General features: G+C 37.1%; 1 protein-coding gene across 2 annotated transcripts in view; it reads right to left on the reverse strand.

Moving 5' to 3' along the window:
• Positions 1–12,782: 12,782 nt before the first annotated feature.
• The window catches only part of LOC143031996 (uncharacterized), a 198,456-nt gene continuing 183,485 nt past the window's right edge, over positions 12,783–27,753 (reverse strand). For both annotated transcript variants that reach the window (XM_076196427.1, XM_076196428.1), the window contains exons 2-5: positions 13,849–14,184; positions 13,526–13,693; positions 12,958–13,029; positions 12,783–12,842 (exon numbers count right to left, since the gene is read on the reverse strand). In XM_076196427.1, coding sequence (XP_076052542.1) covers positions 12,798–12,842; positions 12,958–13,029; positions 13,526–13,693; positions 13,849–14,184 — 621 coding nt within the window. In that variant the 3' untranslated portion in view covers positions 12,783–12,797. The remainder of the gene's footprint in view (positions 12,843–12,957; positions 13,030–13,525; positions 13,694–13,848; positions 14,185–27,753) is intronic.

Raw genomic sequence — 27,753 nt, forward strand, 5'->3', positions numbered from 1 at the left:
CACACACACACACACAGACACATGAACGCGCACACACACACATATATATGTATTCATATATACAGTATATATATAGTATATATATATATATATATATATATATATATATATATATATATATATAATACCGATAACCTAATGAAAAGGTGTCAGTAATTGTATCATGACACCCAATATTGAACATATTTGAGTTGCACATACTAATGGAAATGGATATACATTGTTAGTTTCCTCCTCTGGTAGCTTAGAAGGGCTAGATGGTGGCCACACTGCAATCTGGCTAGGTGGACTCTGTCTTTTCAAGGGAGAGAAGATTCAGATGAATGGACATGAAGGGGTCTGGCACGCAACAATGTATTGTCTTTTAGTCAGTTTATTGATGGAGCAGTGAGCAATATCTTAGTATGTGTGGATGTTCTGCTATGTAGTGCGGTGGGTGTGCTGTGTTTCTTAAAGGTTTAAAAGATGGCCAAAGGTTTAATAAGGAGACAAAATAAAAATATACAATTTTTATACCTTTTATTGTGGGAAAATATCACAACCAACAAACTTTGTATCTATGACTTGATTCCTGGTAGTGACAGGTACTGATGGTATGACCTGCATGACAACTCCAGATGGATGACGAAGTAAGGTCTTGTTAATGTACACCAAGAGCACCACTAAATACTCTGACAAGTACCTGCCAGACGGACATCAAAGGGATAACGGTCTCCCTGCTGCCCATCTTCAGAACATGTCACCATCATCACCTCCATCTAGAGGTGCAACTCCAATGGACAGACACTTTCCAGACTAGGTCCAAGATCTCTTATCAATTTCAACTTCAACATTTCACTCCAGTGAATGCTCTCCTCCTACAAGTCCGTAACACAGAAAATGTCACACACTACAACAACACAACAGTCCAAAGTTTCTTCTCACACAGAGTGATGGGAAGGCCCCAGGACTGTTGCCAGTGATTGTGGTGCTGCAACTTTCCAGTCAGTAAAACTTGAGGTAACAGTTGTTCTTGTTGTTATTATTCCATACTTGTCAAACTTCCATTTCTGAGCCAAAACAGTGTGATACTTAGTCTCATACATCCATAATTTATGGAATTCTTATACAAGAGTGTTTATTCTAATTATAAAATAACACCCTCTTCAATGTAAGCTATTATGTGCAGCCAGATTCCACTGTGCAGTGACCATATGTACCTCCTTTGCTATTATACATACATGCCAAAAGGCCTTCTCCCCCTTATGCCAAGCCAAGCATACACCCACCCTAAAACCTTGGTAAAAGATGGTGTCAAAATCACTGCTTCCAGTGTTACAAATATATCTGATAAAGAGTTCTGTCTTGAAATATTGCCAAAATAAGGACAATATCATCTGGTGTCATCCATTTGTAGATAAAGATGCCACACAACAGTAGCCAAACTTTGGAATCCAGCTGTACAGTGGTCTTATAACAACTGATAAATAAAATTACCTCACCCTTGAAATTCACCTTGTTAAGATGTGCACTTTTTGGGAATAAGGCATTAATGACATGTATAAAAGTTTTTTAAATACTCATCACTATATATTAATGAACTACAACAACTCTTATCACATACAGATGTAGTTACCTTTCCTTGTCATAAAAAAGAATAGAAAGTAGGATATATTGAGAGAACTTCAGCAATTTAAACTATTCCTGGTTTAAAACAACATCATCAAACCCACAAGGAAGTAAACTTGCAATTCTCCTTATACTTTTAGCAGAGTCAGTACTTCTGCTCTGCATTGCACTTGGCCTCCTGAGTATTAATGATGAACCAAAAATTCCAATCACATTCAATTTAGATTATATAGAGTTAGGTACAATTGTAAATAATTTTCCAATTTTCTTTAAACAAAGTAAAACTGGGGATCTATGGGCAAGCAACATATATCTAACAAAATATACTTTTTTGTGACAATTTTGGTGATGAGGTTTTTTACTCTTAAAAAGAAAAGAAAAACTGTAAACTGTTATGTTCATTCAGAATGCTGAATACTGTTTTTGATTAGAATAGTGAAAATATACAATATAATAGTGATAAAAATATACAAAGCCTCATTATTGCACCATGGCAAGTATAAATATTAACCCATTTATTTTAAGCCCCATCCACATAAGCAGTGCTTGCATACACAAGTTAGAAATTCATTGTGTGATAGATTCTACCTTCATCCATAATAAAACAAATTTCTCACTTGTGTCTACAGGCACTGCATGCTCATGTGGATAGAGCTTGAGGGAGTATATACATTTATTATTTTCAATTGATTTATTCATTTTTCTTCCTCCAGGCAAAAATTGGATAATTTACTCAGTTGTGGGATGAAATTAGGACAAAAAGGGATTCTTAATAGATAAAGAACCCCTCCACCCCCTAAACCTGTCCTTTTGTCCTAAGTTCACCCATGAACTAAGTAACATCATCTGGTCTTAGCCTGAACAAATACCTATGAAGTACATCAACTTAAGGAAAGAATTACTTTCTAAAATAACAAAAATACATGATGTACGCTTTGTCCTACACATACAGACATACACATGGGGTGGGGAGTGAACGTGAGTGCCCGAAATGGTATCTATGCAGTGCTAGTTAATTGTGTTAACTCGAAATTAGCAAAAATGAATGAAAACGACTCGAAAGCCAGTTGCGAATCAGAGCCATCTGGAGGCAATCCACTGAACCGCGATGTAAACAATAAACAAAGCACCACGTGTTATGACAATGATTTCTTAGGGTTTGGTAAGTACGAAAGAAAGAACTTAAGTAGATTATTAGAGATAGAGAGAGAGATGAGCAAAAATAGGACTCGGTGGGAAAATGAAATCATGGACTTAAGAAAAGAGGTCATTGGTTTAATTGATTGTTTATCTAAGACTAACCATGAAATTTCTGACCTGAAAAAAGCTAACTTGGATCTTACAAACGAAATTAAAGAAATGAAAAGAGACATAAATGAACTGAAGAATGATAATGAAAAGAAGAAAACTAATGATAATAATAGCGAAAATCTAAAGCAGGAAGTGAACAACAAATTACAAGAATTGACACAAAAGATCGAAGAAAACTTAGGTGGGGACAGTATCCAGGAAATTAAGAAGTGGAAAGAAAATATTGAAAATAAAGAAATTGCTTTCAAAGAAATAGTCAAGCAGCAAATGCAAGATAATGCAAAAGACACAATCATTCAAGTGATTAACGAAAAAGCAAATTGGGTCAGGGACACAGTAGATAGGAAGATATGTATTGTGGTTTATGGGCTTAAAGAAAAACAAGGATTGGCGAGGTACATGAGAGAAAAAGAAGAAAAAGAGACAGCAGTAGAAATCCTTAATGAAATTCAGGGGGGAGATAGTGATTCAGGCACAGACTTAGAAGAGACTTACAGAATTGGTCGCTATACTAAGGATAGGAATCGACCTCTAAAGATAAAACTAAGGTCACAAGTGGTAGTAGAAGACATATTTGAAAAAGTAGGTAACTTGGCAAAGAGTGAAAAATACAATAAGATATGGATAAAAAGAGAAATGAGTACTGAGGAATTAGAAAAAGAAAGGGCGCTAAGAGAAGAAGCAAAGGAAAAAAACTTGAAAAGATCGGAGACAGAATGCAAAGAATTCCAGTGGAGAGTAATAGACTTGAGATTAAGACAATGGCGCTTCAAAACGAACAAAACAAGGGAAGAAGAAACCAGGGAGAAGGAAGAAAATTAAAAGTGGCCTATACCAACATTGACGGACTAATTTCGGGACTGAACGAACTCAATGATTATCTGTTAGAAGCAAAACCAGACATAATGGGAATTGTAGAGACTAAACTAAGAGGTGAAATACCATCCACTGTTATCGGACAAGGTTTATACAACTACTGGATAAAAAACAGGGACAAGAAACAGGGAGGGGGAATCATGTTCTTGGCCAAGAAAGACCTAAAGGTGACAAAAATTGCAGAGGGCAAAGGTAATGCTGAATTGATCATGATAAAAGTCGAAGGCAAGAATATGAAAAGTAGAAAGTTTGTGGTGACTTATGTGCCTCCAAAAACAAGCGCTTGGAAAGAAATTGAACATACAAAAATGCTAGATGACACAAGAAAATCACTCAATGAGATACTAATGGGTAAGGGTAATCTGGTAGTTATGGGGGACTTCAATTGCAAAGAAATTTGTTGGGACAGCATGACAGTGCAAGGAGGAGATGACTCGTGGGGCAATGTACTGCTAGATATGACCATGGAGTACACAATGACCCAATGGGTCCGTGAAAACACAAGGTACAGAAATAATGAAGAGCCATCGAAACTAGATCTAATATTTACAACAGAGCCTGAAATAGTGCATAAAGTCCAGTATGAGACACCAATTGGAAAGAGTGACCATGTACTCATCGAAACTATACTAAAGGAAGAAATAGACATAGAGAGGAACGAAAAGCATAGGAAAGGAAGACTGAGGTACAACAAAACAGACTTTACAAAACTAAAGACATTCTTCCGGAATGCAAACTGGGAAATATTTTACAGGGAAGAAACAGCAGTGGAAGAGAAATGGAATATATTGATGGAAAACTACAATGAAGGGGTAAACAGGCATGTACCAAGACAAAAGCGAGAGAGAGAGTACATTAAATGTTGGTTCAACAAAAGATGCAGTGAGGCAAAAGACAGAAGGGACAAAGCTTGGAAAAAGTGGAGAAAAGACAAAAAACAAAGCAAATGGCAAATTTATGTTAACTATAGAAATGAGTATGTTAATGTGAGAAGAGAGGAGAAAAGGAACCATGAGAAGGATATTATAGACAAATGCAAAGAGCAACCCAAACTATTCTATCGGTATGTGAATGGTAAACTTAAAAACAAACAGGAATTGGTGAAACTATGCCAAGGAAACATAGAATACACAGAAGATTTAGAGATGGCCGAAGTCATGAACAATCACTTTAAATCTGTTTTCACCAGAGAGAAAATACCGAATTGTGACATAGACAAAAACAAGAAATCTCCCCTCATGAATGAGTTTACAGCATCACTAAAGGAAATATCAGAACATTTATCAAGGCTGGATGTCAGAAAATCACATGGCCCGGACGGTATTGCAAATTGGATTCTAAAGGAGTGCAAAGAAGAACTAACAGACAAAATACACATCTTAATAAACAGCTCACTCAAAGAAGGAAAGATACCCGAGGACTGGAAAAACGCTAACATTGTACCAATACACAAAGGAGGAAACAAAGAAGAACCCACCAACTATAGGCCAGTATCACTAACAAGCACCATTGCCAAAATTTGTGAGAAAATAATCAAGAATAGATGGGTAAAACATCTGGAAGACAATGACATATTAAACCCAAGACAATTCGGATTCAGACAAGGAAGATCATGCTCCACAAACTTAATATGCTTTTACTCAAGACTAATAGACATAGTGCAAGAAAGAAATGGATGGGCTGATTGTGCATTCCTAGACTTGCAAAAAGCCTTTGACAAAGTACCACACAGAAAACTACTAAAAAAACTGGAACACATAGGAGGAATACAGGGAAACCTACTAAAATGGATAGAGGACTTTCTGACTGGTAGAAAGATGAGAGTTGTGCTCAGAGAAAAATATTCAGACTGGAAAGAGGTGATCAGTGGAGTACCGCAAGGATCTGTGCTGGCACCAATAATGTTTGCTATCTATATGAATGACATGGATGAGGACGTGAACTGCTACATGAGCTTCTTTGCCGATGACGCCAAACTGCTAAGGAAAATAGAAACTGATGAGGACTGTGAAGCACTGCAAGAAGACCTAAATAGGGTATGGAACTGGAGTCAGAAATGGGAAGTGGACTTTAATACTAAGAAGTGTAGCATAATGGAGTTTGGAAAAAGCAAAAACAGAATATCAGGAAAATATACAATTGGAACCAAAGAAGTAAAGAAAGTAGGATCCGAAAAAGATTTGGGAGTAATTATCACGAACGACTTGTCCTATGATATACAGATTAACAAAATTGTCGGGGAGACTTACAACTTGCTAAGATCAATAAAAGTGGCGTTTACATACTTGGACGAAGACATGATGAAAAAAATATTGGTTACATTGATAAGGCCTAGATTAGAGTATGCAGCGACATTGTGGTCCCCCAGTACTAAAAAGAATATAAAGAAAATAGAAAGAATCCAAAGAGCAGCTACAAAAATGGCACCTGCACTTGCAAACCTATCATACGAAGAGAGATTGGCTAAACTGGAGTTACCGACACTGGAGCAAAGAAGAGAGAGAGGTGACCTATTGACCATCTACAGAATCATGAAAGGCACAGAGGTACTCGATAGTGAGAACTTACTTAACTGGGACAAAAGAAACACAAGAGGACATGGAAAGAAAATAAAAAAACATAGCTATAGAAGAGAACTGAAGAAAAACAGTTTTCCTCATAGAGTTTTGGACACTTGGAACAAACTGGACAATGAAATAGTATGCGCAAAAACCATTCATGAGTTTAAAAACAAACTAGACACTGCAAGATACAAAGGCGGGACAACACGAGCATAGCTCCCCTTCCCGCAAAATACAACTAGGTAAATACAACTAGGTAAATACACACACACAAAGCATCCACAAGTTTTGAAAACAATAACAACACTTATTTTCAACAACATCACCACATATAAAGACAAAAACGAGTAATAAAATTCAGGGAATCTGCTGGTATTTGCAATAAAAAGTACATCGTCTATGGATAATTCATCCCTTAACCAGAATATCTTCAGTTACAAGCACTCCATATTGGTGACAAATCTGTTAACTTGCATATATCCTTTTCCACCTAGACCACAGCACAAAAACAAGTTATTCTAAACACCCTTTTCTTTCTTAGACAATAGCTTTCATGTTAACTTAAAACACTCCAGTTTGAAATATATCACCTCTACTGATGGCTGTTGTCGGCTTTCTCAGGAGACTCCGAGGCTGAAAAAATACTGTAGGCTACTTTTTCTCCTACACAGGAGATGGACACATTAACACACACACACACCAACTTCATACACATTAATTACTATTCAATGCCCTTCCTATCTCAGCACCTCCTAAAATCAACCCGTACTAAAGACATGAATGCATCAGTATCTACATACATAATACTAAGGGCTTTTTTCCCCTTTAAAGGGAGGTAGCCAAAGTCAAAAGGCATAATTCCACTCCCACCCATTTTATCCCCACCCACTCCACTCCCATTCACAAACCCATCAGTATCAGTATCCACCTAGTAAATTCCACTTGAAAACAGTTACAGCACTTTTTTATTTTCTTTTTAATGGGACTTGGCATAAAATACCATTACTGAACAGACAAGACTAATAAGCATTCAAACTGAACAAACTGTTCACACAAGACATTTGTTACAATATATGGTGGTCCAGGGAAATGGATGTCAAAAATAATGGTCTCCCTGCCACCTGCCTTCATATCCCATTGATACCTTCACCTCCATCTGGAAGTGTAGCTCCAAAGGGCGCTCTGTCTCCAGACCAATCTTAAAAGCTCTATCAACTTTGATTACCGTTTCTCAACATTCTCACATGAGGGGAGCTGACAATCGGTAACTGCTCCCCACCTCATGATAACAGGCAACAGACCCACAAAAAAGAAAAAGAAAAGAAAATCAATAAATAAATAATAAATAAATATATAAAAAAATAAATAAATAAATAAAGAAATAAAATAAAGAAATTAAAAAATTACATCAGTCTATTTCTTCTCAGATCTATGGGAAAGCCCAAAAGCTCACTCTTTACTACAGTAGGTTTCCAGTCAGTGAAACCCAAGGCAATAATTATTATCATTATTCTCAATTCCCTATGAAATAGTAAGGAAACAAGTAAAACTCAAAAGATTAAATATTCTGCTGTACAGGTTTGACTAGTTTTTCCTCCATCTTCCCTTAAACAAAATGGCTTCATGCTATCCTTCTTTCCACCTTCCTACTTCATAAAAGAATACTAATAGCATATTTCAATCTATTTCATATAATATTTCAAGGTATTGTGCAATTATACCCTGAGCAACTTAATTCTTTTTCAACAGTCATATCATTTTGTTCTATAAATGTTGTCACATGAACCTGTAAAAAATATACAATATTGTCATAACCATCTTCAGCAAATACCCTCACCCTCTTTCCTTAAAAAGAGACAACAAACAATTCACTGCACAGCTGTTGACAGCCTTGTACCACAGGTGCAGTCATGAGAAACCCTACAGTTCATAAAGATCATGAAAATATAGCCATTATGCTTAACACGCACACTTTTTCAATATTCAATCCCACAAGAGTCTGCTGTTACTTGTCCAAAATACAAAGAAGTCCTTCCCCAGGTGCCAAAGTGACATTCTTAAAGATAAGGTAACCCTCCTTATCATGGGATGACACTGCAACAGCTCCACCATAGTAAAGGTGAGATATATCCGCATCCAGCAGCTGTGGACTTAGATTAGAGATGACAGCATACTGGTGACGCCGTGGGTAGAAACGGTCAAGTACTACCAGGCCATCTCTTGCAATCCTCATCTGTATAAATACATACACAACACATTTACCTAGTTGTATTTACCTAGTTGTATTTTGCGGGAAGGGGAGCTATGCTTGTGTTGTCCCGCCTTTGTATCTTGCAGTGTCTAGTTTGTTTTTAAACTCATGAATGGTTTTTGCGCATACTATTTCATTGTCCAGTTTGTTCCAAGTGTCCAAAACTCTATGAGGAAAACTGTTTTTCTTCAGTTCTCTTCTATAGCTATGTTTTTTTATTTTCTTTCCATGTCCTCTTGTGTTTCTTTTGTCCCAGTTAAGTAAGTTCTCACTATCGAGTACCTCTGTGCCTTTCATGATTCTGTAGATGGTCAATAGGTCACCTCTCTCTCTTCTTTGCTCCAGTGTCGGTAACTCCAGTTTAGCCAATCTCTCTTCGTATGATAGGTTTGCAAGTGCAGGTGCCATTTTTGTAGCTGCTCTTTGGATTCTTTCTATTTTCTTTATATTCTTTTTGGTACTGGGGGACCACAATGTCACTGCATACTCTAATCTAGGCCTTATCAATGTAACCAATATTTTTTTCATCATGTCTTCGTCCAAGTATGTAAACGCCACTTTTATTGATCTTAGCAAGTTGTAAGTCTCCCCGACAATTTTGTTAATCTGTATATCATAGGACAAGTCGTTCGTGATAATTACTCCCAAATCTTTTTCGGATCCTACTTTCTTTACTTCTTTGGTTCCAATTGTATATTTTCCTGATATTCTGTTTTTGCTTTTTCCAAACTCCATTATGCTACACTTCTTCGTATTAAAGTCCACTTCCCATTTCTGACTCCAGTTCCATACCCTATTTAGGTCTTCTTGCAGTGCTTCACAGTCCTCATCAGTTTCTATTTTCCTTAGCAGTTTGGCGTCATCGGCAAAGAAGCTCATGTAGCAGTTCACGTCCTCATCCATGTCATTCATATAGATAGCAAACATTATTGGTGCCAGCACAGATCCTTGCGGTACTCCACTGATCACCTCTTTCCAGTCTGAATATTTTTCTCTGAGCACTACTCTCATCTTTCTACCAGTCAGAAAGTCCTCTATCCATTTTAGTAGGTTTCCCTGTATTCCTCCTATGTGTTCCAGTTTTTTTAGTAGTTTTCTGTGTGGTACTTTGTCAAAGGCTTTTTGCAAGTCTAGGAATGCACAATCAGCCCATCCATTTCTTTCTTGCACTATGTCTATTAGTCTTGAGTAAAAGCATATTAAGTTTGTGGAGCATGATCTTCCTTGTCTGAATCCGAATTGTCTTGGGTTTAATATGTCATTGTCTTCCAGATGTTTTACCCATCTATTCTTGATTATTTTCTCACAAATTTTGGCAATGGTGCTTGTTAGTGATACTGGCCTATAGTTGGTGGGTTCTTCTTTGTTTCCTCCTTTGTGTATTGGTACAATGTTAGCGTTTTTCCAGTCCTCGGGTATCTTTCCTTCTTTGAGTGAGCTGTTTATTAAGATGTGTATTTTGTCTGTTAGTTCTTCTTTGCACTCCTTTAGAATCCAATTTGCAATACCGTCCGGGCCATGTGATTTTCTGACATCCAGTCTTGATAAATGTTCTGATATTTCCTTTAGTGATGCTGTAAACTCATTCATGAGGGGAGATTTCTTGTTTTTGTCTATGTCACAATTCGGTATTTTCTCTCTGGTGAAAACAGATTTAAAGTGATTGTTCATGACTTCGGCCATCTCTAAATCTTCTGTGTATTCTATGTTTCCTTGGCATAGTTTCACCAATTCCTGTTTGTTTTTAAGTTTACCATTCACATACCGATAGAATAGTTTGGGTTGCTCTTTGCATTTGTCTATAATATCCTTCTCATGGTTCCTTTTCTCCTCTCTTCTCACATTAACATACTCATTTCTATAGTTAACATAAATTTGCCATTTGCTTTGTTTTTTGTCTTTTCTCCACTTTTTCCAAGCTTTGTCCCTTCTGTCTTTTGCCTCACTGCATCTTTTGTTGAACCAACATTTAATGTACTCTCTTTCTCGCTTTTGTCTTGGTACATGCCTGTTTACCCCTTCATTGTAGTTTTCCATCAATATATTCCATTTCTCTTCCACTGCTGTTTCTTCCCTGTAAAATATTTCCCAGTTTGCATTCCGGAAGAATGTCTTTAGTTTTGTAAAGTCTGTTTTGTTGTACCTCAGTCTTCCTTTCCTATGCTTTTCGTTCCTCTCTATGTCTATTTCTTCCTTTAGTATAGTTTCGATGAGTACATGGTCACTCTTTCCAATTGGTGTCTCATACTGGACTTTATGCACTATTTCAGGCTCTGTTGTAAAAATTAGATCTAGTTTCGATGGCTCTTCATTATTTCTGTACCTTGTGTTTTCATGGACCCATTGGGTCATTGTGTACTCCATGGTCATATCTAGCAGTACATTGCCCCACGAGTCATCTCCTCCTTGCACTGTCATGCTGTCCCAACAAATTTCTTTGCAATTGAAGTCCCCCATAACTACCAGATTACCCTTACCCATTAGTATCTCATTGAGTGATTTTCTTGTGTCATCTAGCATTTTTTTATGTTCAATTTCTTTCCAAGCGCTTGTTTTTGGAGGCACATAAGTCACCACAAACTTTCTACTTTTCATATTCTTGCCTTCGACTTTTATCATGATCAATTCAGCATTACCTTTGCCCTCTGCAATTTTTGTCACCTTTAGGTCTTTCTTGGCCAAGAACATGATTCCCCCTCCCTGTTTCTTGTCCCTGTTTTTTATCCAGTAGTTGTATAAACCTTGTCCGATAACAGTGGATGGTATTTCACCTCTTAGTTTAGTCTCTACAATTCCCATTATGTCTGGTTTTGCTTCTAACAGATAATCATTGAGTTCGTTCAGTCCCGAAATTAGTCCGTCAATGTTGGTATAGGCCACTTTTAATTTTCTTCCTTCTCCCTGGTTTCTTCTTCCCTTGTTTTGTTCGTTTTGAAGCGCCATTGTCTTAATCTCAAGTCTATTACTCTCCACTGGAATTCTTTGCATTCTGTCTCTGATCTTTTCAAGTTTTTTTCCTTTGCTTCTTCTCTTAGCGCCCTTTCTTTTTCCAATTCCTCGGTACTCATTTCTCTTTTTATCCATATCTTATTGTATTTTTCACTCTTTGCCAAGTTACCTACTTTTTCAAATATGTCTTCTACTACCACTTGTGACCTTAGTTTTATCTTTAGAGGTCGATTCCTATCCTTAGTATAGCGACCAATTCTGTAAGTCTCTTCTAAGTCTGTGCCTGAATCACTATCTCCCCCCTGAATTTCATTAAGGATTTCTACTGCTGTCTCTTTTTCTTCTTTTTCTCTCATGTACCTCGCCAATCCTTGTTTTTCTTTAAGCCCATAAACCACAATACATTTCTTCCTATCTACTGTGTCCCTGACCCAATTTGCTTTTTCGTTAATCACTTGAATGATTGTGTCTTTTGCATTATCTTGCATTTGCTGCTTGACTATTTCTTTGAAAGCAATTTCTTTATTTTCAATATTTTCTTTCCACTTCTTAATTTCCTGGATACTGTCCCCACCTAAGTTTTCTTCGATCTTTTGTGTCAATTCTTGTAATTTGTTGTTCACTTCCTGCTTTAGATTTTCGCTATTATTATCATTAGTTTTCTTCTTTTCATTATCATTCTTCAGTTCATTTATGTCTCTTTTCATTTCTTTAATTTCGTTTGTAAGATCCAAGTTAGCTTTTTTCAGGTCAGAAATTTCATGGTTAGTCTTAGATAAACAATCAATTAAACCAATGACCTCTTTTCTTAAGTCCATGATTTCATTTTCCCACCGAGTCCTATTTTTGCTCATCTCTCTCTCTATCTCTAATAATCTACTTAAGTTCTTTCTTTCGTACTTACCAAACCCTAAGAAATCATTGTCGTAACACGTGGTGCTTTGTTTATTGTTTACATCGCGGTTCAGTGGATTGCCTCCAGATGGCTCTGATTCGCAACTGGCTTTCGAGTCGTTTTCATTCATTTTTGCTAATTTCGAGTTAACACAATTAACTAGCACTAGCCTAGGCATACTGATGACTATTTCTCATGGTCTCAGTTATGTTGTAAATAAAAGTGTATTCTTCATGAAACTAGATATAACCACCCCAGAGTACTTTGTATTACACTGTCCTACATTCACTCTTTCTAGATAGCAACACAAAATTGATTGATTGAGCTACATAATCACTTCATTGAGTCACTTATAGGCTGAACTGGTGGCCACAGATCTCCTGGAAGAGAACTAAAGCATCCGAGTGATTCACCTGGAGATATGAATAAAATCTGTAGGTTAAAAAGATTATGTGTAATTATGTGTAATTATGTGTAATATCAGTTTCCATAACAAAGGTTCTTACCTTGTAATTTGTTGATTTTGTTGGGTGATAATCACCTTCATAGTTAAAGATCCCATTAACATATATTGGAACCTGTAAAATAGAATCAATTAAACCTCTCTACATAAAACTAACTTTGAAAATAAATCTAGATTTTGGTATACATGTATTATACAATGACCAACACATCTTTTGGTGAATAATATCCGAGACTAAGGTTCAGTGCTGCTAAACTATTAAAAAACAAGCATCTCACTTGGATAGACAAAGGGTAAAGTAGGTGGATAGGATAAATGATGTTATAAGAGCACACAGTGAGGATACTAAACAAGTCAAAATGTATGAATGACAGCTGCAGAGGAATGCATGGACAAAAAAATGACCTACTCCTTAAGAGGGATGCATTAGGGATGAAGAGTTATGCTGGAAAAGAGGTGAGGTGCAATTTTTGCATGGTTTAAGCAGAAAAAAGTAAAATGGATGCATATGACAGAAGCAAAAAGAGTGGGGAGGATTTTCCTTTTATGACCATCCAACTTGCTTTGTGGGTGGTGGTTGATTGACTAGAGGAACATAACTAGAAAAGCACCTTTTCTTGCCGGAGTTTTATCATCTGCCTAACTGGTTCTATTGTGTGGTTGTGATTGTAGACATTGTTAAAATCCCATCCAGGACTAAGGCTTTTCCATGGATCTGTAGTGCTAAAGCCTGCAAATTTTTGGTCTGTCCACTGCATAATTGAAGTCCAGTTATGTGGCTGTAATATAAACCATAGGAATTAAAACCAATGTTAAATGACACTTTAACAGGAAAAAAATATATATTCATTCTAATTCCTAGATACATGAATAAATGAGTTACTCTGTAAAAAGATGTTCCCTTGCACCACCTAACTTCAAAGCAATTTCTTACCTCCACTTTCCCTTGCTTAGGGCCATGGAGGTTGATTTCATCTCCATAATGAACAGAGACAGTGCCAGGCAAAGTCAAGAGAAATATGGTAGCCCCAATGGAGCTATAGTGTTGTGCACCAGGACTCGAGTGGCCAGCAGCCAAAGTAGCAACATGCCAGTTGATCCATGGGAAAGACTGGTGGGCATCCCAAGCCACCACAGACTGGATCCGTTCTGGAAGCTTTTCAATGCCACTCATGTCCAGTGGGGCATCGATCAAGTCCACGATTGTGATGAGGCGATCCAGATGAGGGAATTCAAACTCACGCATCTTCTCCAAAAACCCTACAGGTACCTGAATCACATATATACATTATTTTCTATAATTCATCATATAAATGTACATAAACATTAAATCTAGTGAACAAACTATGAGGTAATACATTGCTCAATACAGTAGAAGCCCGATTTAACGAACTGATTCAGCCAAGGTCCAGTCCGCTAAAGTGAATTTTCCGTTAAATTGAGCGAGTGAGCGTTGGTGTAACAGTGTTGCCAGAGCAGATTGTAAAAATGATACGTACCTAAAAATTCCCTACTGTACACACACACACACTTACAGTATATATATTATTGTAAGTGAATTATAGGCAGCACAATCGTGAATTGCAAACGAACAGCAATGTGCAGTAATTTGTTGCAACGTGTGTGTGTGTGTGTGTGTGTGTGTGTATTTACCTAGTTGTATTTACCTAGTTGTATTTTACGGGAAGGGGAGCTATGCTCGTGGGGTCCCGTCTTCATATCTCATTTTATCTAAACTATTTTAAATTCATGTATTGTTTTTGCACACACCACTTTCTCATCTAACTTGTTCCAACTGTCTATTACTCTGTGAGGAAAGCTGTTCTTTTTCAAATCTCTTCTATAGCTGTCTTTTTTTATTTTCTTTCCGTGTCCTCTTGTATTTCTGTCATCCCATTTTATCAGATTCTCTCTATCAGTAATTTCTATGCCTTTCATGATTCTGTAAATAGCTATCAAATCTCCTCTCTCTCTTCTTTGCTCTAGTGTCTGTAGTTTAAGTTTTTGTAGTCTCTCTTCATATGATAGTTTTGAGAGTGTTGGTGCCAATTTTGTAATTGCTCTTTGTATTCTTTCAAGTTTTTTTTATACATTTTTTTTGTACTTGGTGACCATATCGTTGCTGCATATTCCAATCTTGGTCTTATCAGGGTGATTAGGATTTTCCTCACCATTTCTTCATCCAGGTATGTAAATGCCACTTTGATTGTTCTTATTAAATTATAAGTTTCTCCAAAAATCTTATTTATATGTTTCTCAGGTGACATATCATTCATAACAATGACTCCCAGGTCCTTCTCATTTTCTACTTTTTTTATTCCTTCTTCTCCCAAATTATATGATCCTGTTATTCTGTTTTTGCTTTTTCCAAATTCCATTATACTACACTTTTTTGTATTGAACTCCATCTCCCACTTCCTACTCCATTCTTGTACTTTATTTAGATCTCTCTGTAGTGATTCACAATCTTCTTCAGTTTTCACTCTTTTCAGTAGTTTTGCATCATCTGCAAAGAAGCTCATATAGCTTTCAATTCCTTCATCCATATCATTAATATATATAGCAAACATTATTGGGGCCAGGACTGTTCCCTGCGGGACACCGCTTATTACTTCATTCCATTTTGAGTGCTGGTTTCTTATCACTACTCTCATTTTTCTTTCTTGCAAAAAGTCTTCCATCCAATTTAGTAATTTACCTTGTATTCCTCCTTCAGATTCTAGTTTCTTAAGCAACTTCTTATGTGGTACTTTGTCAAAAGCTTTTTTTAGGTCTAGAAATGCACAATCAGCCCATCCATCTCTTTCTTGTATTATATCTATTAGCCTTGAATAGAAGCATATTAAATTGGTGACGCATGATCGTCCTTGTCTGAATCCAAATTGCCTTGGATTTAGTACGTTGTTTTTTTCCAAGTATTTTACCCATCTATTTTTGATAATTCTTTCACAAATTTTTGCTATTGTACTTGTTAGAGAGACTGGTCTATAGTTGGTAGGTTCTTCTTTATTTCCTCCTTTATATATAGGTACTATATTTGCTTTTTTCCAATCTTCTGGAACTTTTCCTTCTTTCAAGGAACTGCTTATTATGCTATGTATTTTGTCTGCCAGTTCATTCCTGCATTCTTTCAGAATCCAGTTTGCTATTTCATCTGGTCCATGTGATTTTCTGACATCAAGATTACTCAAGTGTATCAATATTTCATTCTTTGATACTTCTATTTTTTCTATAGGGGGGATTTTCTCTTTCCATTCAATCTCTTCAGGTTGTATGTTCTCCCTTGTAAACACTGATTTAAAATGTTTGTTCATAATTTCCGCCATTTCCATTTCCTCAGTGTATTCAACTCCCCCTTGTCTTAGTTTCTCTAAGTCCTGTTTGTTTTTCAGTTTATTGTTTACAAATCTGTAGAATAGTTTTGGTTGATCTTTACATTTTTCTATGACGTCTTATTCATATTTTCTCTTTTCCTCACTGCACGTTTGTACATATTCATTTCTATAACTGGTATATATTTTCCATTTTTCAGGTTTTCTGTCTTTTTTCCATCTGGTCCAGGCTTTGTCTCTTTTGTCTTTTAACTCCCTACAACTTTTGTTGTACCAGCATTTTACATATTCTTTTTCTTGTTTTTGTCTTGGGACATACTTTTCCACTCCTTTTTTGTAAATTTTTGTTAAAATATTCCATTTCTCTTCCACTGATGTTTCTTCTTTGTATATTTCTTCCCAGTTTTCTTGTTGGAAGAATTCTCTTATTTTATCAAAGTTTGTTTTTTCATACATCATTCTTCCTTTTCTATATTGTTCATTTCTTTTCATATATTTTTCTTCATTAAGTTCCAGTTCAATCAATATGTGGTCACTTTTACCTATTGGTGTTTTATATTCAATCTTGTCCACTATTCTAGGTTCAGATGTAATTAATAAGTCTAGTCTCGATGGTTCTTCTTCATTTCTATACCTAGTGTTCTCTTGTATCCATTGTGTCATTGTGTGGTCAATAATCATCTCAAGTAGAGTGTTTCCCCATGAGTCGTCTCCACCCTTTACTGTCATTTCTTCCCAGCAGATTTCTTTGCAATTAAAGTCGCCCATCATAACTATTCTTCCTCCATCTTCCATTATTTTATTTAATGTTATCTTTGTGTCCTCTAACATACTTTTATGTTCACTCTCCTCCCATGAGGCTGTTTTTGGAGGCACATAATTTATTACAAATTTTCTGCTCTTCTTATCTCTGTCTTCTACTTCTATCATAATCATCTCTACTGTATTCTTTCCATATATGACACCTTTCACGTTTATATCCTTCTTAGTCAGGAACATAACTCCACCCCCTTGCTTTTTCTCTCTGTTTCTAATCCAATAATTGTATGCATCATGTCCTACACTGTTGGGTGGTAGTGGGCCTTTTAATTTTGTTTCTACAATTCCCATTATGTCCGGTTCTTTTTCCTTCAAATAATCATTCAGCTCATTCAATCCTGTTATTAATCCATCTATATTTGTGTAAGACACTCTTAGTTTTCTGCCACTTCCATTGTGTTCTCTGTTTCCCTTATGTTTTTCTTTTGTATGTCGAACTTCCTTAGTTTCATGTTCACTACTCTCCAATAGAATCTCTCTTTCTCTGACTCCGTTCTGTTCTCGTTTTTTGCCTTAGCTTCCAGTCTTTTCTGCTTTTCTTCCTCTCTTTCCTCTTTATTCATTTCTCTTTTTATCCATATCTTTTTGTATTGTTCACTTGTTGCTAGTTTCCCTGTTTTGGATAAGATATTCTCTGCCGTTGTTTGTGACTTGAATTTAATCTTAATTGGTCTGGTCTTGTCTGTGCTATACTTTCCGAGTCTAAATTTCTCTTCGATTTGTTTCATAATTTCTGGTTCATCTTCCTGAACTGATTCTAATAATTGGCTTACTTTTTCATTTTCCTCTTTGATTCTTGTGGTTCTATCTGTGTTGTGTTTCTCTTCCATTCCTAATATAATTATACATTTCTTTTTGTCTGCTAAGTCTCTTACTATATTCTCCTTCTGTCTCATCACTTTAATAACTGAGTTTTCAGTTTGTTCATTCATTTGCTGTCTGATTATGTCAGTGAATGCAACCTTGCTATTTTCCTGAATTTTTTTCCAACCCTCCTTGTTCTCCATATTATTCTCCTTTAAGACTTTATTCTCATCTTTTACTTCTTTTAACTGTTGTTTTAATTCTTCAATTTCCTTAGTTAAGTTTTTGTTCGCCCTCTCTAGTTCTTCCAATTTTTCAATTCTTCGTATCATACTGTCAACATTACCTAACTTACGTTCCAAGTCCTCGATCACCTTATCAACTCTCTCCTCTAGTCTTATCAGTCGGGGGTGGGGTGGGGGGGTGGGGGTTGTGTCCCCCCCACCCTCTTTAAATCCCTGGAACATATTCTCGTCACTTTCTACTGTATTGCTCCTCTCTATACTTCTAATCTTTACATTTTTATTTGCCATTTCGTCATCACTGAGCTGGTCCGGTGGTCGTTTCATGTTGACCTTACGCTTGTCTGCTTGGGCCAAGTCCTCCACATCCTCATTTCCTTCCATTTCCCCAGCAATCCCTCCCCTTCTCCTCTTTTCCTACTTACCTACTGCCCCACGAGCAATTTCCCCCACCCTGTAAATACAAAAAGGTACTTCTCTTTGCGTTGGGATCCACAATCGGCACTTTTCTTCAGAACGTTCTTCAAGCCGTCCGTTCGTTGAAAGTGTGTGTGTGTGAGTGTGTGTGTGAGAAAATGAAGGCATAAGCTTTGGCTATTACAATCAGTAAAAAAAAATTATGCTGGTATTTTTCATATAATTAACACAAGTGAGCCCCTTATTTATATATTGTCTGTCAACTGTACATACTTTTCATACTTAGGCCTTTATCTAATTAATTACGTTTATTTCAATAAAAAACTTACAAGTGAACACCATGTACTTACAAACTGCATACAATCATAAGCATTATATACTGCACAAGCATAAGCACAATTATAACAAATATAAGGTCAGCATAAAATTGTACTGGATACAATTTTGGCATATTCAATACTTTCGTGAATTTCTTTCTGAAGTAAAATATAGTTAATTTGACTGCCTCCTCTTAGTCTGGGATAACTCATGGCAGATAATATATGATGTTCTGGCACTGAACATGAATATTTATTTGGTGGATAATGATACGTACTTGCTAACATACTCTCCTGATTTGACACATTTTATGGCATCAACCATTGCAGGTTCATTAGTCATATGACCTTTCTGTATTCGTTTCTTCTCTCCAATGCCACTTGAAATGGGACACACCATGTTCAGTTCCTCCTTGTTTATAGGAACAAATGTATGATATTTCCGAGTTCCCTGAATAGCCACACTGTTGTGGAATTGATATTCCATCAGTTGTTCTGCATCTTTCAAATCAGACATGGTTACAATGAACATTTTTATTGTCTTGTTCAAGTTTTCTGGTGTAAGAATTTGCCTCTCTGCAAACTGACCCGAGCAGTAGCTCCCTTCACTGTTCTGCCAATCCCATCACAAAGGATTACAAAGGCAGAGCATAATAAATCAAATATGTAGATAAATACATAGGTATAGTTAAATAATAAACAAACAGGTCAATAATAAATGATAATAGACATATAACTAATAATAAATGAGAATCAACCAAATAATGATAAACAGACAAATGATAACAAAACAAATAAACATGTAATATAAAATAAATGATAATCATTACAGCATCTTGCTTAGGTGTTTATCAAAATGATTCTTAAAGCTTCGAACTGAACTACATTGCACTGCCTCTGCAGGAAGTTTATGCCATTCATTAACTACACGGTTGGTAAAGTTGTTTCTACCCACTTCCAAATTAAATCTATTTCCGGCCGGTTGAGACCATTGTTTCTTGTCGGATTCTCATTCAGTGTGAAAATTTTGTCACTTTTGATGTTGTCAATTCTCTTTAGAATTTTAAGGACCTGTATCAAGTCACCTCTGAGTCTATGCTTTTTTAGGGAAAACAGATTCATGTGTTTCAGTCGACTTTCGTATTATTTATTTTTGATATTTGGAATCAGTTTTGTGGCTCACCATTGTACTTTTTCCAATCTGTCAATGTCTTTAATGAGATGCAGTGACCATACAGAAATAGCATATTCCAAATGTGGACGAACTATCAATTTATATAGCTTTTGGATAGATTTAAATGAGTGCATAGAGGGTTTAGGAAGAAATGTCAATGTAATAGTACTGGGAGACCTTAATGCTAGAGTGGGAAATGGTCCAATCGATGGAGTGGTTGGGAAGTGTGGAGTTCCAGGAAAGAATCGTAGTGGAGAGTTGATGGTGGAAATGTGTCTAGAAAGAGAGTTGATGATAGCAAATACAGTGTTTCGGAAGAAAGTCAAGCATAAGTACACATGGGAGAGGGTGGTGGAGGGAAGGGTGGTAGATAGAGCGCTAATGGATTATGTAGTGGTAAATAGGATTATGATAGGAAGAGTTAAGGATGTACATGTGCTAAGGGGAGAAGGTGGGGGAATATCAGATCATTTTTTGGTGGAAGGTAAGTTGAGAGTGGAGGATAGATGGAGAAGGAGGAAAGGGACAAAAGGTAGGGAGGTTCTTAGAGTGAACTCCTTGAATGAAAAGGAAAAGGAGAAGGAGTACGAAAAGAAGCTGAAGGAGGAGTGGGAGGGAGTAAAGGATAGAGCAGAGATGGGTGTGGAGGAGGAATGGGGATGGTTCAAGGAGGGAGTCTTAAAGTGTGCAAGGATGGTGTGTGGAACAAGAAGGACAGGGGGAAATAGAAGAAAGGGTAGTGAATGGTGGGATGAGGAAACAAAGAAGGTTGTAGAAGAGAAGAAGCGAGCATTCACAGATTGGTTACAAAAGAGGACAGGGGAGTCATATGAGACGTACAAAGAAAAGAAAAGAGAAGTAAAGCAAAAGGTAAAGGAGGCAAAGAGGAGAGCAGATGTGAAATGGGGTAGGAGTATGACAGAAAATTTTGAAAGTAATAAAAAGATGTTTTGGAAAGAAATTAAGAGAGGAAGAGGAGGCGAATCAAGTAGGGAAGAAAAGGTAAAAGGTACAGATGGAGAGTTGATAATGGAAGAGATGGCAGTGAGGGGAAGATGGGCAGAATATTTTAGGGAGTTGCTAAATGTGAAGGAGGATAGGGAAGGAAAGATAGCTGCAGTGGGAAATACGAAGAAAATGAGAGTGATGAGTGAGGAGAACGGAGGAGAAATAAGGAAGGATGAGGTGAAGGCAGTTGTAAAGATGATGAAAGCAGGTAAGGCACCTGGTCTGGATGGATGTCATGCAGAATGTCTGAAAAAGGGAGGTTCAGTGATGGTGGACTGGTTGGTGAGATTATTTAATGTTTGCTGGAGAGAGGGTAAAGTACCGGAGGACTGGAGTAGTGCCTGTATAGTTCCTCTTTACAAGGGAAAAGGGGACAAGTGTGAATGTAGTAATTTCAGAGGGATTAGCCTGTTGAGTGTAGTAGGGAAGGCTTATGGGAGAATCTTAATTGAGAGGATTAGGAGAGGAACAGAAGGAGTAATTGGTGAGGAACAGTGTGGATTTAGGACGGGTAGAGGTTGTGTAGATCAGATCTTTGTGGTAAGACAGATATGTGAGAAAGCTATAGGAAAGGGGAAGGATGTTTTTTGGGCTTTTATGGATCTGGAAAAGGCTTATGATAGGGTAGACAGAAAGGCACTGTGGGAGGTTATGCAGATTTATGGGATAGGAGGAAAGCTTTTGGGAGCTGTCAAGAGTTTTTATGTGAGTAGTAGAGCATGTGTTAGGATTGGAAATGGAGAGAGTGAGTGGTTTGAAGTAAAGGTGGGACTTCGTCAAGGATGCGTTATGTCGCCCTGGCTGTTCAACTTATACATGGATGGGGTGGTGCGAGAGGTGAATGCTAGGGTAGTGAGTCAGGGATTGGAGATGGTTAAAGAAAATGGAGAAAAGTGGGAGGTGAGCCAGCTGTTGTTTGCGGACGACACTGCGCTTGTGGCAGGGTCAGAGGAGGGATTGAGGAAGCTGGTGGCAGAGTTTGGGAGAGTATGTGATAGAAGAAAGCTAAAGATAAATGTGGGTAAAAGTAAGGTGATGAGATGTACAAGGGGTGAAAGTGGCAGTAGACTGGAAGTGAACATTAAGGGAGAGCGACTGGAGGAAGTGGATAGTTTTAGATACTTGGGTGCAAGTGTAGCAGGAAAAGGTGGAGTGAAGGTGGAGGTAGAATGTAGATTGAGAGAAGCGAGTAAATGCCTTGGTGGTTTAAAGAGTGTAATGAGAAATAGACATTTGGGAATGGATGCGAAGAGGAGACTGTATGAAGGAGTGATTGTGCCAACAGCACTGTATGGGGCAGAAACGTGGAACATAAGAGAAGAAGAGAGAAGGAGTTTGAATGTGTTTGAGATGAGGTGTCTGAGAAGTATGGTGGGGGTTACTAGGCTAGATAGAGTGAGAAATGAGGAGGTGAGGAGGAGAACAGGGGTGAAAAAGGATTTGGGAGAGAGGGTTGATGAAAGAATATTAGGATGGTTTGGACACATGGAAAGAATGAGTGAAGAAAGACTAGTAAAAGAGGTATGGAAGGCAGATGTGGAGGGAGTGAACATGAGGGGACGTCCTAGGATGAGGTGGATGGATGGGGTGAAGGGGGCTTTGGGGAAGAGGGGAATGTCTGTTGAGGAAGGAAGGGAGAGGACGGAAGACAGAGGTGAGTGGAGAATGGTTGTATATGGATGATGTTGTGACTGCATGAGGAGGAATAGGCGGGGGGGTGGGGGGTGGGGTAGTATGTGTGAGTAAATTTTGACGCAGCCCGAAGGGATTTCTCCCCGTCCTCTCCTTATATGCAAAGGGGGACGGAGAGGGGGGGTCGCCGATTAAATGAAGCGGCCTTGCTGTGGATGTACTGTGTCTTGCGACACTGCTTCTGACCCAGGGCGGTGGGCAGGGTTCAGGGATGACCCGTCATCCAGGAGGTGCTCAGATGAGAGGAAGGGTGGGAGGGGTGTGGAGTGTATTTAGGGATGAAATGGGTGGGAGTGTTTTTATGCCTTTCCTTGTGTGGCTACCTCCCTTGGAAGGGGGAAAAAGCCTTGGTATATGTATGTATGTATGTATGTTAATGAGTGATGGACTCAATCAGTCCTAGAATCTTATTTGCTTTCTCAGAGGCTGAAATACACTGCTTGTATGATTTGAGATCGTTAATGATAATTATGCCGAGATATTTTTCACTACAGGTATTCACTTTTGTTAATGAATTTCCAAATAATTTCTAATCGTACTTACTGTTATCTTTACTTATGTGCATTACCTTGCATTTACTTGTGTTAAATTTCATTAACCACTTTTCAGACCATTGCTGTAATTTACTTAAATCTTCTTGAATATCTAATTAGTTTAAGTGATCATTTTATGCATCTTTGCCATGAGATGTACCACAAAAAATGCAATTCACAAGACAAACCAAAATTTTCTTCATCCATCCGAAAAATAGTACAACTTTTTTCAGTTGTGGGCACTTGAATTTGACATAGCCCATAAGCTATTCTATAAATGAGTAAACCATTAGTGTTGTGTTTTAGTGATGGAGATAAGAAACAGTCAGTGAAAAGGTTAGGTTCTTGGTCTTCAGATGATCTATAATTAATAGGCGACAAAAGGGTGAACTGTACATTGTGAGTTGTCCCAGTGAAATCCCTTAGCAGCATCTTGGGCAATGAAAGAATAACCTTCTGAAAAATCACCTCCTACTATAACTGCCTCCTTCAGAGGTGTACTGTTTCTTTCAACTGTTTTAAGTACTGTGATTGCTGCTGTGCAACAAAATGATGACAAACCATGCAGGATATTTTCTTGCTTAGTGATGGTAAGTACAGTAAAAGCTCTTTTATCCATTATTCTCCTATCCGGCTCCTTCTTATAACTGGCATATTATTCATGAGGAAATAACAATTTTGTATAAAAATGTAAAAATTCGAAAAAATAAAATGTAAAATTCCCACGCCATTCCCGCCGCCGCCAGAGGTAGAGCGCATCTTTCCCGCCATCTCCCACAAATCCCGCCACTCCATCAGGCCCAGTGCCCACTGTAATAAGACGCCTGATGTTAAGCATGCGACTGTCTATTAGCAACTCTCTCAACACACAAACACATACCGACAGCAAAGGAAGGCAGTGATGGCTGAGTTGAAGGATATGCGTGGTAGTGCTAAGCTTAGCGTCACTGATGAAGCTCTTCAGGAGTGGATGGAGGTCGACAAAGACGAAGCTATCACCCCCACACTAACTGACGACGAAATCATTCAGGCAGTGATTGAGGAGAAGCATGGTAAGGAAACAGAGGCTGATAGTGAAGAGGAAGATGACCTAGAGCCAAGAGTAACGTGGAAGGATGCTGCTAAAGGATTGGCAACATTTATCAAGTTTGCGGAGCAGTGCACCTACATGGGGACTCACGACGTGATGTCTCTTCACTGTCTTCAAAATGAATTTTTAATGCAGAGAGACAAACATTCTAAACAAAGAGACATACGTGATTTCATGAAAATAAATAAAGATAAATAAATATGAATATACTGGTAAATAAATAAACAACAAAAGTGAAGCCATTGAATGAATTTTATTTAAGTACTCTATGAATAAAGGCAATAAATGTATTTTTTTAATATTCCTTCTCGTAACCGGGATTTCCCCTTTCCGGCACGTCTTTGGTCCCACTCGTGCCGGTTAAAAGAGCTTATACTGTATTCATGAAGTGGCTCCACTTTGTCTACCAATGTACAACAGTCAACGGTCACCCATTGCTTGCAAGATATTTCATTTGGAGCTGATTCAACATTGTCAAGCAAGTCGAGAAAGTTCAGAACACCTTCTTCTCTTGGGCAGTCTTTGCAAATTTGCATCATGCAAGCTTCTTTTTCTTTACTGCAGACACTATAATCCATAGGATCTTTGTATGAGTGACCTTATTTTCCCAATGCAGCCAACTGTAATTTTGGGTTCTGATGATGTGTACAGACACAGAGAGAACGGGTCCCACCACTACCAGCAAACACACAACATGATGGCTGTAATTTACCAAATGTGGAGAATCCTATTTTAATATTCTTTTTATCATTTTTATATAGTTCAAATATCTCTCTTAAATTCCCAAGAACCAGCTGCTTTTGCACCTTCAGCACTGGTGATTTTCACACAATCCTTTTGGCCAGGACACATATGACTAACCTCATCTGACTTATAGAATCTTCAAACTAAATCTTTGTGCTCTTCTGATGCCACTTTTCCTTTGCTCATGATTGGAATCTTTAGAAAAAGATTCCAAATTCTGATTTTAGTAAATGGCTCTCTCTCACCATATATGTTGTAGTTTGAAAAAAAAAAGTGGTTTCTTTAATTTAGTATGGGGAGAGAGTCAATACATGCAGTTTATGATTATTTGCTATCCAGGAATGACTTTCTCAATTTCTCAGATTGTGTTTCAGGTTTTGAAGCCTCACTTTCTGCCTCGCTATTAACATGAACACCATAACTGACCTCTAGGCTTTCCTTCAAATGTTTTTCTGGCATCTGATAGCTTACCATGAGCTTTGCACTTCTTCTGGCTCAATGATAACCCTTCTGAAAAGAAATAAAAATTCATACATTTACATTAATATACAGAGTAAAATTTGATACAAAATAATGTCATAGTTGTCATTACAATATATGATTTAATTGTTTAGCATTTTTAAAAATAAATGGATAACTTATAAGGAATATTTCTTCTCTCTCTCTCTCCACATATATAATAATAACAATAATAATAATAATTAATAATAATAATAATAATAATAATAATAATAATAATAATCAGTTTATTTGGCAAAGAATCAATATACATGAAATGCAGATAATGACAGGAACACATAGTTCAAAATAATAATTGCAACAAACATAAATTAGGTTAGCATATACATATATATATATATGTATAGAGAGATAGAGATAAATATTACTTATGAGTTATCCATTTATTTTTAGAAATGCTAAACAATTAAATGCATACATTCCTATGCAAAAAATTACCAATTAAACAAAAATGGCATTGAAATAAAAAATATCTAGTGATTAAGAATGCAAACTGATTTAGAATGCTTATATAAAGGAAAATTGTATACCATACAGATCAAACCCAAACAATTTTCTTTTTACTCTTTTTTTTTTTTACTGGTGTTTGGTCCAGAAGTGCTAGAAATGGTTCAATTGAAGTTAAAGGATTTTCTTCAACTGGGTATTCACAGTGCAGATCTCGATTTGAAGATATTATATCACTCAAATCACTGCTTGAAGATGATTTGAATAAATGTTGTTCAGTCTCATAGTTTTCAACGGTTCTAATTATTGTGGGGTTATTCATTATTAGTGTCCAACAGTTCACACACAACAATGAGTCTTTTTTCCATCTTCCATCACACTTTTCAATAAGCACATCAGTCAATTTTCTAAGATTGATTGTTATGCACTTATGTTTTTAGTTGTATGGTCTTGGCAGTATTTCAAATGCTGAACCATTGCATTTTGCTGAAAAGACCTAATAGCCAAGATGTAGATATCACTATGAGTAATTTCTATAAATCTGTAAAAAAAAAAAAAAAAAAAAGAATACAATAAGGTGACATATTTTTTAATCCAGTTATAGATTATATTTGAATTCTTAAATATTCTATGAGGCTCATTAGAAAAGCATAACAACCAACCACACACACATTTCTGGCTGAAACTGTACTAACTTGTAGATCTAAACTACAACTATCTGTACTGATTCTGTACAAATAGCAACATGTTCCAAAAATTGCCAGATCATTCAGTACTTTATGAATTGACAAACATTTTGTAAATACATGGTGTTTACTTATAAGTTAATTACATGAAAATTACCAAGATAAACAACCTTATATGGCTGTTTATAATAGCCTAGAGATGTGCTTTATTTTTTTCATTAATATAAAAATTCTAAATTAAGAGGAGGAGGAGGTGAATCAAATAGAGAAGAAAAGGTAAAAGGTGCAGATGGAGAGATGATAATGGAAGAGATGGCAATAAGAGGAAGATTGGAAAGTATTTTAGGGAGTTGCTCAATGTGAAGGAGGATAGGGAGGGAAAGGTAGTTGCAGTGGGTAGTGCTAAGAAAAGGACAGTGATGAGTGAGGAAAATGGAGGAGAAATAAGGAAAGATGAGGTGAAGGAAGTTGTTAAGATGATGAGAGCAGGTAAAGCACCTGGGTTGGATGGATGTCATGGAGAATGTCTAAAACAAAAAGGAGGTACAGTGATGGTGGACTGGGTGTTGACGTTATTTAATGCTTGTTTAAGAGAGGGTAGAGTGCCGGAGGACTGGAGAAGTGCCTGTATAGTTCCACTTTACAAGGGAAAAGGGGACATGTGTGAATGTAGTAGTTTCAGAGGGATCAGTTTGTTAAGTGTAGTTGGGAAGGCTTATGGGAGGGTCTTGATTGAGAGGATTAGGAGGAACAGAAGAGTAATTGGTGAGGAACAGTGTGGGTTTAGGACAAGTGGGGGTTGCATGGATCAGATTTTTGTGGTAAGACAGATTTGTGAGATGGATGTTTTTTGGGCTTTTATGGATTTGGAAAAGGCTTACAACAGGGTAGAGAGGAAGGCACTGAGGGAGGTATTGCATTGATGTATTGAATCTTGGCTGTGATTTGAACAGTTCCTTCAATCCAATGGCCAGGGTGATATTTAGCCTATTTATAAGTTTTTTGAACTTCACTT

This window comes from Oratosquilla oratoria, chromosome 12 (genome assembly GCF_046742065.1).
Source record: "Oratosquilla oratoria isolate Oo_2021 chromosome 12, ASM4674206v1, whole genome shotgun sequence".
Lineage (NCBI taxonomy): Eukaryota > Metazoa > Arthropoda > Malacostraca > Stomatopoda > Squillidae > Oratosquilla > Oratosquilla oratoria.